The 17,014-nt window shown below is 43.7% G+C and overlaps 1 protein-coding gene across 1 annotated transcript; it reads right to left on the bottom strand.

Annotated features, from left to right (window-relative positions):
- Positions 1-16,227: 16,227 nt before the first annotated feature.
- LOC123108231 (zinc finger protein ZAT8) lies at positions 16,228-17,014 on the bottom strand. The gene has a single exon (XM_044530061.1). The coding sequence runs from the start codon at positions 16,863-16,865 to the stop codon at positions 16,449-16,451; it is 417 nt and encodes a 138-aa protein (XP_044385996.1). The 5' UTR covers positions 16,866-17,014; the 3' UTR covers positions 16,228-16,448.

Below are 17,014 nucleotides of genomic sequence, written 5' to 3'. Positions count from 1 at the left end.
GTGCGTTTTGCAGTTTGACCATCGAACTACCAAAATTTTCCGTTTTCCCTTTCCGCGCGATAACACGAAGGAAATACAAGTTCGCGCGTTTGGTTCCCTGTTTCCGTTTCTCGTTTCCCTTTTTGTTCCCATTATATTTCCCGGTAATGGAGATTTATGGGGTAGTTACGGGCGGGGACTACCAACACTATCAAATGTGACCTTTCAAGTAAGGAAAAAACAATAACTTTTTAATGTAAAACGGCAGTCTTCAGAATCGTTCCATCGTGTGAATTCTGTATAGGCACAGGTGTACACTAGCAGAGGCACGGGTTTTACTAAATTGAGCAAAAGTGCCTCCGGCGCGAGGGAACCTCCTGCTCGCCTTCGACTCGTTTAATTTTCATAAACATCTTGAAGGGGGGCATAGGTCGAAGTGCGTGTTGGTCGTGCAACATGCTGGTTCGTGTGGCACGTTGTCCGTCGTGGTGTGACAGGTGCCTCCGGCGCGAGGGAACCTCCTGCTCGCCTTCAGGTCGTTTAATTTTCATAAATATCTTGAAGGGGGGCATAGGTCGAAGTGCGTGTTGGTCGTGCAGCATGCTGGTTCGTGCGGCGCGTTGTCCGTTGTGGTGTGACACGGCGCCTCCGGCGCGAGGGAACCTCCTGCTCGCCTTCGGCTCATTTAATTTTCATAAACATCTTGAAGGGGGGCATAGGTCGAAGTGTGTGTTGGTCGTGCAGCGTGATGATTCGTGCGGCGCGTTGTCCGTCGTGGTGTGACACGGCGCCTCCGGCACGAGGGAACCTCCTGCTCGCCTTCGACTCGTTTAATTTTCATAAACATCTTGAAGGGGGCATACGTCGAAGTGCGTGTTGGTCGTGCAGCGTGCTGGTTCGTGCGGCGCATTGTCCGTCGTGGTGTGACACGACGCCTCCAAATCATAAACATCGTGATTTGGCAACAGATTTTTTCCAGAGATCTGGTAGAACGAGTATCAGGGATCACACGAAAGTCGAGATCGAGTGGTGCGGTGCGCCATATGCGGCGCCACCGAGATGCGAGCACTTGTGTGCGCATGCCTTCCCTTATGGGCAGACGAGAGATGATCTCGCCGAGGATGGCGTCCGGGAGATCGCTGATGCGATCCGGACAAGACTCAACATGGTTCTCGAATCCAGTGGGCGGGCCACAGCCGCTCCTCTTAACGAGCTGAGAGGGCACGGGTACAGCCGCGAACCTCGTCTTCTTGTTGCTAGAGGCACGCTTCTTCATCTCCATTGCTGAGCTCGTGCCGCTTTCGTTGCAGCTCTCTGTGCGGTGGATCTGGCAAGAGGGTTAGGGTTTTACGATTCACAAAGACGACAATATATATACGTACCTAATCTAGAAGATTTTGATGGTCGTGGTGGAATAGTCACGGCTTTGACAGACCTGCGTCTTGATGAGGCACGACTATCAACCGTCCGGATACACAGATGTTTGGTGGCAGAGGCATGGGGCGGCACCTAATTGTAGTCTGTGCAGGCACCGACCCCATTGAAGACTCTACAGACATAGGTATCAACTCCCTGGATGCACAAAAGTGTGGTGGCAGAGGTATGGCTGCGAACACTCAGTTGAAAATACACGTTTGTGATGTCTCTAGATCCATAGTAGTGTGTCTCCAGGGGAACGTAAAAGCCACGGCTCGTGGCACGTGAGGCACAAGGGTGCAGGCTCCGGAGGCACCGAAGTCTAGCCTCTACAGGCACGTACGATTGTCAACCCTCTGAGTGCACAAAATTATGGTGGCAGAGGCATGGATCCGAATACTCATCTATGAAGGCACGGGTGTGTATTCTCTGCAACCACAAGGGTCACGGCAAGTGTCATGTGAGGCACGTGTATTGAAACACTGGAGGCGCGGAAATGAAGCCTCTTAGGCACGAGTGTCAACCCAATGGATGTACAAAAGTGTGATGGCAGAGGCATGGGTGAGAATGCTCCGCTGGAGAGGCACCGTTGTGAGCTCTCTGGACCTGTGGGCGTCTGGCTCCACGAGCACCTAACAGTCACGGCTTATGTCACGTGAGGCACGTAGATGAAGGCGTCGGAGGCACTATTGGGGAGCGACTACATGCACGGGTGTGGCGTTTCTCCAGGCCTGGCTCAGCATAAACCCTTTCTGGGTGAACGAAAGTGTGCGCAGAAGGCGCCGAAGTAAGGCCACTACATGCACGTGTACCAACCTTCTTAATACTCAGTTAGAAAAGCACGATTGTGAAGTTTCTAGACAAAGTCTGACCTTAAGACGAAGAACAGCCGTCATGTCACGAGACGGACGGTTTTGTTGGCCTACGAATTACGGACTTGCTTCGGTATTGGCAAGGTTCCAACTGAGGAGTTCATTATCAGTGGGAACATGGTACTATACTAACAAAGAGTCAGTGTCGTGACGGTAAAATACTCAAAATCTTTCCGCTGAAACATTCAATGTGCCTGAAGGCACGGACGTCCCGTAGCACGAAGCACGAGTTTACAACCAGTACATCCACCGGCTAACAGGTCATGTAAATACACTACGAACATCTTGTTTGCTCTAACAACAATTATATTTATTGTACAGACTTCAATTATACGCTAGAGGCACGGGTATCAACTGTCCGGATACACAGAAGTTTGGTGGGAGAGGCATGTGTCTGAATACTCAGTTAGAGACGCACGATTGTGCGGTCTGTAGAGACACGGGGGTGTGGCGCCTAATTGAAGTCTGTACAAGCACGAACCTCGTTGAAGCCTCCATAGAGCCAGCTATCAACTCCCTGGATGCACAAAAGTGTGGTGGTAGAGGCATGGCTGCGAACACTCAGTTGAAAAGACACGTTTGTGATGTCTCTGGATCCACGGCAGTGTGTCTCCAGGGGAATGTAAAAGCCACGGCTCGTGGCATGTGAGGCACAAGGGTGCAGGCTCCGGAGGCACCAAAATCTAGCCTCTACAGGCACGTACGATTGTCAACCCTCTGAGTGCACAAAAATATGGTGGCAGAGGCATGGATCCAAATATTCATCTATGGAGGCACGGGTGTGTATTCTCTGCAACCACAATGGTCACGGCAAGTGTCATGTGAGGCACGTGTATTGAAACACCAGAGGCGCGGAAATGAAGCCTCTTAGGCACGAGTGTCAACCCAAATGGATGCACAAAAGTGTGGTGGCAGAGGCATGGATGAGAATGCTCTGCTGGAGAGGCACCGTTGTGAGCTCTCTAGACCCGTGGGCGTCTGGCTTCATGGGCACCTAACAGTCACGGCTTATGTCACGTGAGGCACATAGATGCAGGCGTCGGAGGCACTGTTGGGGAGCCACTACACGCACGGGCGTGACGTTTCTCCAGGCCTGGCTCAGCATAAACCCTTTCTGGGTGCACAAAAGTGTGTGCAGAAGGCGCAGAAGTAAGGCTTCTACATGCATGTGTACCAACCTTCTTGATACTTAGTTAGAAAAGCACCATTATGAAGTTTCTAGACAAAGTCTAACCTTAAGATGAAGAACAACCGTCATGTCATGAGACACATGGTTTTATTGGCCTACGAATCACGGACTTGCTTCGGTATTGGAAAGGTTCCCACTGACGAGTTCATTATCGGTGGGAACATGGTACTATACTAACAAAGAGTCAGTGTCGTGACGGTAAAATACTCAGAATCTTTCCGCTGAAACATTCAATGTGCCTGAAGGCACGGTCATTTGCATAGTTACAACACTTTCGTTTGCACAGTTACAACACTTTCTAATCAAGGATTGTTATGTCAAGCTTACAGACGGTACAAAATATTACAAGGGTTGTCTGTTCATGTTCGGACAAAACGGACGTTCAAAAAGGCACAACAAGATGTAACCCTGCAAGCTTGAACAACTTACTCCAGCTCTGTGTTCAGCAGTCACAGCTGAATGGGTCCGTCAAATCCAGGTATTCAACACGCGTGAGTTTTAAATAAAAGAACCGGTGCTTGCACGCTCCTGATAATATAAGGCTTTTGATGCTTTTTGTAAAAATTCTTCCGTGAAGTCTTGGTGAAAGTGATAGTTAAGCCTCATGGCATCAAGCTTGCTTGCACTCAAAACAAAGAATCTCACAAATTCAATGTTTACCAAGCAGGGTTCATAGTCATCCAGCGTTACTATCTTCAAACAAAAGTCATCTCGTTTGATAAATGGTCGGTGCTTACGACGCCATGTATTTGTTTCTCTGTAACAGAGTCCTCCCTAGATGTACATGAAGAATAAAAATACTTAAGCTCTAAAAACAGAGATTCTGTCGAGAGGGCATCCAGTGTAAAGTATTTATTGGATTTTTTGTGGATACTGGTGTATTTAATACTAAAACATGTCTAGCCACGGGTGTATCAATTTATAGACGAATGTAAGAATAACAACACTCACTGACAAAGTAAAGATCCCTTTCACTTTTTCGACTCCATTTGCATCCTCTTCCTCGAAAATTTCTCACCGGCCGCAGTTCACCACCGCAAACCTCCAGCCATGGACGATGGGAAACTAACAACACTCACCAAACACATCACTACCCACGGTACAACCATGCTGGAGGTGGTGTACACCAATGACCCAAGGACCATGGAGCGGATCATCAAAAAGTACGAGGAATGGCTAAAGGAGGAGAAGACCAAGTTCGTCGGCCTCGACCTCGAGTACACACGTAAGAGCAGTTACATACGACAAGGGATCGTCGTCGTCCAACTTGCCATGCACGAGCATGTCCTTGTATACCACTACTGTAGGTCCGAGCGCTCCCAGGCGTTAATTGACTTCCTACAACCGAAAGCGGTAACTTTCACTAGCGTCGACACCAGGGGCGACAAGACCATGCTTGCCCGTGCATGGATCAAAATTCCAGACGAGCACCACGTCGACATCCAGAGACTATTCCGCATCAAGGGTGGTGGAGAAAGGGACTCCATGGGTGACCTTGCAGCGGACATCATCGACCCCTCATACAAGAACATGAAGAAATCATTCCCAAAGGAGAAGCACCATTTCTGGGAGTGGAAGCCGCTTTCCCCGATACACCTTGAGCACGCAATAAAGGACGGGTATGTTAGCTACGAGTTATACCGTAGAATCCTAATCATCAAGAACGGGCTACGTCACCTCCACCAACAACCAGTGAAAGAAAGACTCCGCCCACGTAAGAACAAAGACGAGGGATCTTCCAGCGGCTGGAAGCGCTGGAAGGGAAACAATGGTTGATAAATTGCGAGAAAATAGATGTCTACATTAAATTAGTAGGATCGTGCCGTGATTGATTGATCTGCCGTGATCGAGGGATCGGGTGCGTGGCACTACTATTATGATAATTTAGATTGAATGAACCCATGTCGTAAATATGTTTGTTATTGCTCAAAGATGTTGTCTGTATTGTATTACTATTTTACATTTGAACTTTGGACACAGTGGTGTGTTCATGTACAAATGCATAATATGTTTGCATGTCTAAATGCAATTAGTAAGTTATGTTTCAGTATTGAGCAAGCATATATTGTATCCATGATTATAGAACGAGAGATATGTCACACAATATTGTATTATAATTTTCATACTCAACCTTTACAAGATGCATCGTGCATTTACAAGAATATGTGATGGTATCGTTCTAAACTTTCAGTACAATGCTTATTCAACATTGGCGTGAACAATTCATAAATATTGCAGAAGAACATTCGGTAGACAGACGCAAGCGACAAGAACTTTGTTACTTTGACCACATTGGAAAAAAATCACACAACACAACCATTTCACATCAAACACCGCTCCGTCCATTCAGAACATCCTTGCTATTACACACAGGTTCCTCTCCGTACACCAGTTCTGCACGATGCCACAAAACTACACTACCGTGTGCAACTGACCTATGTACAACCGTGGCACTCTAAGTGTCTACTCAACCCATGCCTGTGGTGCCACACACACGTGACCCTAGAGACTTCACACCTGTGCATCCACAACCGAACCTCTCTAACCAAATATTCGGACCGATGCCTCTGCTGCCATACATCCGTGCCTCTATAAACTTGACAACAGCAAGAGGGTTCAAAACCGTGCATCCACACAACCGTGCTTGTACTGACTTCACTTCCGTGCCTCCGTTAACTCGATCGACGTGCCTCGCATGAAACACATAGTAACTCTACGTGCTCCGCACACGTGATCACCCATGCAACTTTGGTGCTGCACACACGCTCCTCTCAGTATACCGGTGCCTCCACACAACCGTGCCTGTACTGACTATAATTCCGTGCCTCCGTTTGATCAATCCACATGCCTCACATAAAACCAACAGTAACTCAACGTACCACACACACGTGTTGTCTCTCAGTATACCCGTGCCTCCTCACAACCGTGCGTGTACTGACTTCAATTTCGTGCCTCCATTTGCTCAATCGACGTGCCTCACATGAAACCCGCAGTAACTCTACGTGCTCCGCACGCGTGATCGCCCGCGCAACTTTGGTGCTGCACACATGCTCCTCTCAGTATACACGTGCCTCCACACAACCGTGCCTGTACTGACTTCAATCCACGTGCCTCACATAAAAGAGTTACACAGTCGTGCCTCAAAGTAAACAACACATGTGCCTCTACTTTATTTATAACTATGACCCCAATTACATAACATCCGTCCAAAAAACATCTTCTACAAACGAACAACAACAATGAACAATTAGGTTCATATCGTTTCATATATCTAAATAACATTAAACCGTAGCATAGATTTTTAAACAAAATCCATTATGTTCAAAGGCTATAACTAACATCAGTGCGTCAGAAGACTGAAGATAACAACAAGCCTTCCATCACACTCTTTGAAAGTTATTAGCACCAAGCTGTTTACTTCAATAGACGATGCCTGGAGAAAATCACTGAAACCTTCCTGTTTGAACACCATTCTATTACCCAAGCCAATGAAGTAGGAGCAAGGACTGCTCACATTATATCATCATAACCAGATTCCAAAGTAACTTCAAGAGTTAAAACGCCAGTCCTAGGAAAAGTCACAAACTCCTTCAAACTCCTCACAACAATACCAGGAATAACCTGACAAAAAACATCAAGATATCATAAATAGAACAAATATTCAAAACTATAAATAGAAGAAATAATAAAAATAAATAAATAAATAGAAACAAAGAAAAAAAGGTAGAAAAAAAGTAAACCATAAAGGGAAACAGGGAACCCACGAATGCAACCGGTAGGAAACGATGACCTCGCGAACGGGGAAGCGCGGTAGACGCTAAAGAAGGACCGCCGTAAGAGCAGGTAACAAGGCCGGCGGCCGGGACAGGGGCCGCCATAACCACACGACAGAACGGCGGCCGCGACGGGTGGAGACAACGACAAAGAAAGAACAGTGCGCGACGACGGTTCGCTCACACCAGAGAGAAACAGATCTCAAAACAGATCAAAAGGTATTACAAAACATTAAAAGTACAAGGACTAAAGTGAAAAAAAGGAAAAACGCAAAGGCAAACCGGAAACCGGAAATCACGGAGGACGCCGCGCGACAAGTGTCGCGCGCAGAGCGCCTCGGGAAAGTCTCACAAGTGCTCCACACGTGACACTTGGCGGTCGAGGAGCGCTCCCTGACTAATCGTTGCGGGGAGCGCTCCTCAACTAGTGATTTCGGGATTTCGCCATCAAATCTCCGGGGAGCCCCTATCGGACGCAATAAGCTTCAAAACAGGCAGCCGACGCAAAGGGAGCAACGGCTGGGCTGGCCCATTTAACGCGCACTGTTAAACTGCCGGCGCTTCACACAGGCGAGCGACCCGAGCAACGACGCGATGGGCCGGCCCATTTAACGCGCACTGTTAAACTGCCGGCGCTTCACACAGGCGAGCGACCCGAGCAACGACGCGATGGGCCGGCCCAGTTACGTAGACCCACCACTGCAACTATCCAACTGGTTTTCGGAACCTTCTAGAAGGTTCCCTGAACCGGTTTTGTGTCTTTTGCCGGTTTTTCTGTTTTTGTTTTCTTTTCCTTCTTTCTATTCATATTTTTTTGTTTTTTTTTATTTTTCCTTTTTCATTTTTCCTTTTCAAGGTTATTTTATCTTTTTTAAACTAACTTTATGTTCGAAAATTGTTCTTAACATTTGAAAAATGTTCTTTCTTTCCAAAAACATTAGAAATTTTAAAAAATGGTCGTTTTTAAAGAAAAAAAATCATAAATTCAAAAAATGTTCATATTTGTCACAAATTGTTCAGGAATTACAAAAAAGGTTCTTATTTTCCATATTTTTGTTCACGCATTCAAAATTGTTCGTGTATCCAAATTTTGTTCTAGAAATTCAAAATATGTTTGTCATTTAAAATAGAGTTCCTATTTTGAAATTTTCTTCAGAAATTCAGAAATTGTTCAAGTTTTGAAAATTTCTTCGCAAATTCAAAAACTGTTTGTTATTTAGTTTTTCTTCACAAATTCAAAATTGTTCCAGATTCAATTTTTTTTTGCAAACTCAAAAAATATTTAGGAAATTTTTATCCAAATTTTTTCACGTATTTATAAAATGTTTGGTTTTTCAATTTTTTTCAAATATTGAAAAAATGTTCAGGAATTTCATATATGTTCAGATTTTTAGATTTTGTTCACAAATTCAAGAAGTTTTCCCGGTTTCCAAATTCGTTTACATCATCAAAATCTTGATGTTTGTTAAAATTTGTTCGCAAAACAAAAAAATCGTGTGAATATTGAAGAAAACGTTCGTAATTTTGAAAAACTCAGTTGGTGGAGGTCCACGGTTTGAGCTCTTTCATATTCCGTTATTCAGAAATATGTTCGTGTTTTTCAAAAAATGCGTAAATTCAAAATATGTTTGTGAATTTCAAAAAATGTTTCAGCCTGTACAAATTTTTTCAATTTTTTAAAAAATTGTTCATGTTTTGTAATTTTAATCACAAATTCAAACAATGTTCAGGGAATTTTTGGAAATCTTTGAATTTTTAAATAAGTTGTTCATAATTTTGAAAAATGCGCGTTTTCAAATGCTGTTCCTGTTTTTCAGATATTTTTTCAATTTCTAAAAGATTGTACGTAATTTCAAAAATTGTTCTCATTTCAATTTTTTTCCTTTTGTCAAGAAATGTTTCAGAAACTCAAAAAATGTTCACGTTTGCATAAAATGTTTATGTTTTAAAAAATTGTTCATAAATTTGACAATGTTCATTTTCCAAGAATATTTAAATTTTTCAAAAATAAAATAGCTTTGAAATTTCGAAAAAGTTTAAATATGTTGCGACTTATAGTTCATTTGCACCGGGTTGCTTTTTTAGTTAGAAATTTCTGGGAATTACAGTGGCTAGCGGTTTTGGTTCACTGATAGCAGGTCCGTGGTTCAATTTTCTCAAAAAAAGGTTCTTGGTTCCATTCTGAAGATTTTGATTTTGCCGCTGTAGTTTGTTTATTTAAGGTCTGCGTTGCACATCTAGCACAGAACTTTGTCGGTCGGAGTTGCCAGGTCATCATGCTCATTACTCCGTCCTCTAGAGTTCGAATCCCAATTCTTGCGCTTGATTTTTTTTTTTGACGTTTTTCCATCTCGTGAAGTGCCACCGTAATATGGGCCGGCCCAAATGAGCTGCGCGCCTGTGCGAAACGGCGGCTCTCTGACGCAGAGAGTGTCACGTAGAAGCTCCCGTAGCACCCTGAAGTGTACTTTATCCGTTTCTAAATATAAGGCATATTAGTTTTTTGAAACATCAAACTCCTTCAGCTATGACCCAGTTTATAGAGTAATATATCAATATCTATAATATAAGTCAGAAATGTCGTATTTTATTAATTTAGTATTGAAGATGTTGATGTTTTGGGCTATAAGTTTCGTCAATGTTAAATGCGTTTGACTTTTAAGAAAACTGATACACCTTATATTCTGGAGCGGATGAAGTACACGGTAGTGCACAGATACTGTAGCCAGTGGTGTACATAGCGGGTGTGCCATGGCACACCCAGAATTTTGGGACATATTTTTTACCATGTAAAAATTACCTGATTTTCAAGGCCCATTCAAAGCTAATTGAAATAGATTTCATTTTCTTAAGAAGTGTACGCACCCTCCATTTTATTTCTAGGTGCCACTGACTGTAGCGTACTGTCCTGTAACGACCTATTACTATAGTGACTGGTTTTTCAGATGTTAAATTCAAACATTTTTAGGACACAATTTTTTTTATAAAAATGAATATTTTTTAAAGCATCAATATTTTTGAAATTTCTAATTTTTTGAAAGCGTGAACATTACAGTATCATGAACATTTTTTGAATTTTTTAACAGTTTTTAAATAAGGAAACATTTTTTTTTGAATTTTTCATTTTTCTTTTGAAATCAGAACATTTTTTGGAATTTTGAACAATCGTTTAAAATGAGAACATTTTATGAATTTGTGAATAACTTTTGAAAACCGGACGCGTTGTAGTCTAAATGGTCCGGCCCATTTTCATCACTACGTTTGTCTGGTATGTGCTTTGATTGACAGTTCGACGTTTAATGCATTAACCCAGCTCTGTCCCAAGGCAAATGGAAGACTCGTCCCACGGATCTAGCAGATGTCGACCCCGACGTTGTTTGTGCAAGTGACCATCTCCGTAAGAATATCTCCTGCTTCTGGTGCGTCAAACTCCTATAGCACGTTTAAAAATGTTTGGGAAGTTTTCCACAGAAAATTAACACATCCACACAACCTCTATGTATATTTGTCACAAAATTCAAAACATTGTTTGAAAAATGGAAATGAAAAATTCGAAATTAAATAATAAGAGTCACGGTTTTAGTTCAAACACTTACTTTAAAATGAAAGAGTAGTACATAACATAAGTTGGGTTTTAGATTTGGCTCACTATCACAATGATGTCAAATTTATATTTTTGTATCTTGTGAAATGTTTCGAATTTTGATATGAAATTTTATGTCAACATACATTGATGATTTATCAATGTGCCAGGTTTTTTTATAGAATATTTTAAATTATGATACAACAGCCATTGAGCTGGCAGCACCATAAGGGTACATTCCTGGCCATTTCCATCTGCGTGCTCACCTAGCCCCCACTTGGTGCACTCCACGTATCTAAAAGGCCAACCAATACAGAAATCAACGACAACACAACTACTTCTTAGTCAGTTCATGAGACCATTTTTCCTTTGAACAACGAGCTGTCTTTTTGATTTTCATTAAAAAAACATCACAAAGTTATACAAACATAACTAATATGAAATTGAATATGATGTGGGCATTGTCCGTTTGAATCCGATCCGGTCTCGCCCCTAATCATCAGACAGATGCTTCACCATGTGGTCATGCCACTATCTTGATGTTAGGGCATGGCCATCGCTACAGATGCCTCAGCTCTCCACGTCGGCTCGGATGTCCCAAATTGCTTTATGTGCTGCTTGCAGAACAAAGGGGGATCTTGCAGAGGAGGCCGTCTCCTCCCTGACAAAAAGAAAACCAGGCCACAAAAGGCCAGAGAGAGGAAGGGAAAAGCTAGGAAGAGTGGGGCTGAAATCTGGGCAAAGCAAGAAAGAGAAGGCCAGCTGAGGCTATTACTGCATTGGGTTCTAGTTTTGGAGACGGTGGTTTCGCTGCTACTTTCCTACTTGGCATGTGTGAGGCACTAGGTTGGTATAGCCTCCATAGTTCATGCCCTTAGCCAGCCAACAACAACACACAAGGAAAAAAAAACCAGCCCAAAATAAAGGGGACAAAGAATCGGAAATTGGCAATGGCTCCTAGGTGCATATGCACCCATTGTCTAAATACACATTTTGAAAAGTTAAAAAATTCCGAACAAAAATCCCGCGTGTATATCCGAACATTGTATGTGCGTGCACAAAGTTTTCACAGAAAGAATGTCCAACATCATAGATGAAGCTATCTAGATCTCTTCTAGATGAGATGTAACTATTTCTCATCTAGACGAGAATTAGAGGCACCATTAAAGGGGCACCTTAAGAGTATCCAATTTATGTTTCAACTAATGCGCACCCACTTTACCTCTCCTTTTTTCCGACTCGAGCACGTCGCACAACATCGGCCTACTACTAATTTTAAGCCAATAAGCTTACACGCATGTATGATTCCCATTGGGCCGATTTGTCAACACTCGGCTGCCATGAAGAACCATATACATGAGATAAAAATTTCGCTGAAAATTATAAGCTACAACTAAGTTTTTTTTCTTCAAAAAGGACAGAAAAAACACAGGAGTTTGATCCCTTCAAAAGTTGCAGTTACACTCCAAAGCTCTTATTGCCAGAATAGAGAGAGATTCTCTTGTCTCAGAGGAAACAGTACAATCATAAGACCATTTATTCACCGAATCTAACAGACGCTGGTGGAGGAGACGGGCTGGAAGCTGAAGTTGGCGCTCGACTCGTAGACGAAGCTAACCGACCGGGCAGGCCCCACCGGGCGGCCGCCGACGAGGGTGCAGTGCACGCCGTCGCGGTCCCGCCTGATGGCGCTGGCCGGGTAGACAGCGATGGAGTAGTTGAAGCCCGGGCACGCCAGCTTGATGTTCTTCTGCGCGCAGCTGCAAGTGTTGATCACGCTCACGAAGTGCTGAGGCCTTCCTCCCGGGCCGGCCTCGGCCTTCGTGCTGACGACGAGATCCGAAGCTCTGCACGAGGATGCATCTGCGTTGCCTGCGTGAACACCTGAAAAGGAAAAGAGTCTCAGTGGATGGCATGTGGATTCATGGACAATGGAGATTGATAATAGGATTGTTGATTGCATAACTGGGAGTACTACAATACTATACCTCTGTTGCTAATGCAAAAGAACAAGCAGGCCACGAGGAATATCTATTAGTTTGGAGTCCATGCCGCCGTTTACCTTGCCTGGATGTCTATTGCAGTTACAATGCCTTTTGGTTGTTCTATGAGTCAATTACACCACTAGTGCGACAACTTGGCAACAAAAATCAATTTAGTGCTAAAACTTACGACATACATTAAACTGTTGTCACAACTTGGCTTTGGCGTGTATATACGGTGCAAATCACGTTACTATACGAATACGGTGTTGATTAGGTGCGCCAACATGGCATGGGCCTCGCTGTAAGACCGAATGACGCGTGCCTGCTATTTTTGAAAAAATACTCTTGTATTTTTTCTCATGAAAAATTGATGGAGGCGTATTGTGCAAAAATTATCGCCATGGGATTCGATCATATTACCTGACGCCTGCAGTACCGCCAGCCAAACTAGTACACCGAACACCTTTCCTTGTGATTAACCAATACAAAACGCATATAACCATTCTGACTTAAGTGGACTGGAGTCCCAGCAACCCATTTTACACTGTTATTTTTGTAAAATAAATTAAAATACATGTAAAATGTAACTGTGTGTTAAAATAAAATAAATTTTAAAACAACAATGACACTTTTAGATACTACATATTTTTTTATTATAATCGTGAACATTCTAAACTTATATTAGCATTTATTGAAATAAAATATATATTTTGTTAAAAAAGGTGACGCTACAGGGTGGTGTGGTGGCCGCTCGCACATGATGACTACAAGTCGACTGCTTCTAACCCAGCCAACTATTCTTACATTATATGAATATATATTTTTTAAAGCATGAACACTTTTATATACTACATGAATATTTGGTTAAAACTGTGAATATTTTAAAACTTATTTAAGAATCCATGAAAATATATATAGTGAAATAAAAAACTTTCTTAGAGCAGGAACACTTTTATACACTATATGCATATCTTTTTTAAACTGTGAACATTTTTAAATTTATATAAGCATTCACTAAAATATATAATAACTTAAACACTTACTTAAAGCATGAATACATTTGTATATTACATTAATATTTTGTTAAAACTGTGAACAATTTTAAACTCATACAAGAATTTATTGAATATATGTTCTTATTCAATATGCAAATTATTACATGAACAACTTTGTAATTCAAAATTTATTATATAGATAAATGCTAAATCCATATGTGATTATTTTATAATGTAATTTATTTTAAACATATATATTATTTATAACACACTATTATAATATATTTTTTGCGATGAACACACTATTATAATTTACATATATTCGATAAATTTCTGAAAAAAGAACAGTGCAAAATTGGATGTAGGGACTGCGGCCCGCTTAATAGTCAAAGAATATATAGCAGCAGTACCCACTTAATACATAAAATGCCTGATGGTCAGGTGGTCTGCTTTGCGCTGCTGTTAAGTACATGTTAGCTTTTTGACTCCTCGTCCGTGCCAATTTTTTATTTTTTTGTGCACGGCTGACAAATGGACCCTTGCGGCCGTGGCATAGTATATTTCGTGAGAAAAAAATTTCAAGGTCTTTATTTTCTTTAAAAAAAATAGCAGGCCACGCTTCCACTTTGCTGTCTAGTCGCTGACAGCGGGCCCGATGCAACATCGGCGTGCCTAATCAGTATTATGTTCGTATAGAAACATGATTTGCACCGTATATGCACATCAAAATCAAGTTGTGGCACCAGTTCAATGTATGCTGCAAGTTTAAACACTAAACTGATCTTTCGTGCCAAGTTATGACACCAGTGGTGTAATTGACTCTTGTTCTATTACATCGCCTATGGGGCTTCTAGCTGGCTATTTATAGGAAAACGAACCAGAGGAAGTTAATAGATGCTGATGCATGTAGTAGCAGCAGATGATGCGGTGTAATTACCTTGCTTAGAAGATCTTAGAATCTGTTGTTGTAAGGAAAGAGATTGATACCCATTTAATGTACACCTGATGTACAAGGCCAGAACCAAATCAGATCTCATTTAGATATGATTAAAAACATTTACTTCGTTTATTTTTGTACAGTTGTACCTAGGCTATATATGGTATAGTTGCAGTCCTCCAATCTAGGATATATTTTTTGTTTGAGGAAAGCACTTAGTTCACCCAATCACGTTATATGTTCTTCACTTGATTGAGACTTCGTTAAGTCTTAGTCGATTGAGATCTAGTCACACTATTTCCTAAAAGAGACTTCATCTGTTTGCTCACTACTTACATACATAGTAGAGACAATAAAATGCCCACGCCACTCCTAGGGGTGCGGCTCAGTGGTAACCGCTAGCCCCCTCCCCATTCCCTCCTACCTATCTCGCCGCCGTCATAAGAAGTCAGCTAGATCGATGGCGGCGGTGGGCTCGTGACCTCGTCGGGGGCAGCCCTTCGACTGGGGAGAGGCGGCGGCACTAGACGACGTGCACTCCAACGAAGCCCGAACTCCATGGAGGAATCCCCCCCCCCCAATGCCAGGTGGTGGTTGTCATGTCGCCATGGCTGCAAGGCCAGTGTAGTGGTGGTGGTGGATCATTTGACCTTTTCCTAGTCTGCAATGGCTGGGGCCGAGGTTCTGGTCTGCCCTCAACGTGATCGAGAGCCTATATCGTGTCCTTGTTATAGGGGACATATGGCGGCGGTGGCTCCCACCTCAAGGTGCAGCAGAGGAGTGGATGGGGGCATGATCCGCTGAGAACCGACATTCCCTATGATGTAAATGTCTTCTTCTTCGTGATCCCTTCGGCACAGACACCGACAGCCATGCGACCGATTGAGTTGGAGGCCATGAAAACTTGGCGAAAGAGGCCACTAGAGGTGGCACATGCGACGTGGCCATGTGGTCCCGCATGACAGTCTACCCTTTGCTTTCTACCAGCGCGAGGGATGAACGCTAACGGGTATCCGTTGTCCTCTACATATTAGCGTAGATACATCTAGCTTCTTTATAACTCCCCAACGTGTAGGTTTCATCATTGTTCGAAAGTTTGACGGGCATTGGAGCAAGACTTCTTCCTGGCAAGTGGTGGCAACTCTGTGGGCTTCATTTTTGACGGTGCTCTTTGAGTACCAAGCATCGAGCTCTGGAGTGAAAATCCTAAGTCTAGCCTTCAATGGCTGTCCTCGGTAGAGGGCCTTTGCTCCCTTGTCGAAGACTATCTGGAGTCACCCTGTAAGAAACACTAGAATCTCAAACTATGAAGATTTGCCTTCTGCCCCCGCTAAGTGCATTTGACATTGACGCGGCAACGGTTTTACAACAGTGGCATCCCAGTCAGCACACAAGATATAAAAAAAATCAATAAAGTGGAAAGAAAAATGGAACAAAAAGAACATACTTGTTCCTCCCGATAAAACGGGACACGAGGCTAGTTGGAACAAAATAGACGAGCAAATGAGTTAACGTGTATATATAATCTCCGTACCAATGAATGAATGAACAAGTCACCAATATGTGTAGTACAAAAGTAGACGAATGAATGAACCAACGATCAATAGCTAGCTACGAGTGTGTCTGCGTGTAGAAACGTACAAACCAATCGCGTACGTACACTACACATGTTAATCAAGAACTCTGTCCTAGTAGAACTCTAATTAACCATTCACCAATCTAGACGAACAGCTCGAGCAGAACGGGCGGCGCCTGCGCCACCGCGGCGGCGGCGGCCTCCTGCTCGCGGTGCCGGCGCATGTGGCCGCCGAGCGCCTGGCCCATCTCGAACGCTTGCCCGCAGACGTGGCACTGGTGCCCCTGCTTCTGGTCCGTGGCCTTCCTGGGCTCCGGCCCGGTCCCGGCGAGGGCGAGCGCGAGCCCGTGGCGGCCTCGCAGGTGGCTGGTGCGGTGCCCGCCGAGCGCCTGGAACGTCGGGAACGACAGGTCGCACGTCTTGCACACGAACTCCCCACCGGCGGCGGCGGCGCGGCGCGTCCTCTTGGTGTTGCGGTCGGCGATGGCGCCGAGGGAGAGCGAGAGCGAGAGGGAGAGGGACACGAGCTGGTCCGCCGGTGCTCTCTGGTGCTTCGTCATGGAGGTCCGCCGAGCTGTGATGGATCGACTACTGATGAACCAAACCAACCGGCGAGAAGGTGTAGACTGCGGCCGGGAAATATATGATCGCCGGAAGGTGTAGAAGCGCAGGTGGCTGGCTGTTCCTGTTGTTGCGAGCTTGTGATGCT

Source organism: Triticum aestivum, chromosome 5A (genome assembly GCF_018294505.1).
Source record: "Triticum aestivum cultivar Chinese Spring chromosome 5A, IWGSC CS RefSeq v2.1, whole genome shotgun sequence".
Taxonomy (NCBI): domain Eukaryota; kingdom Viridiplantae; phylum Streptophyta; class Magnoliopsida; order Poales; family Poaceae; genus Triticum; species Triticum aestivum.
This window is presented reverse-complemented; position numbering and strand designations above follow the sequence as displayed.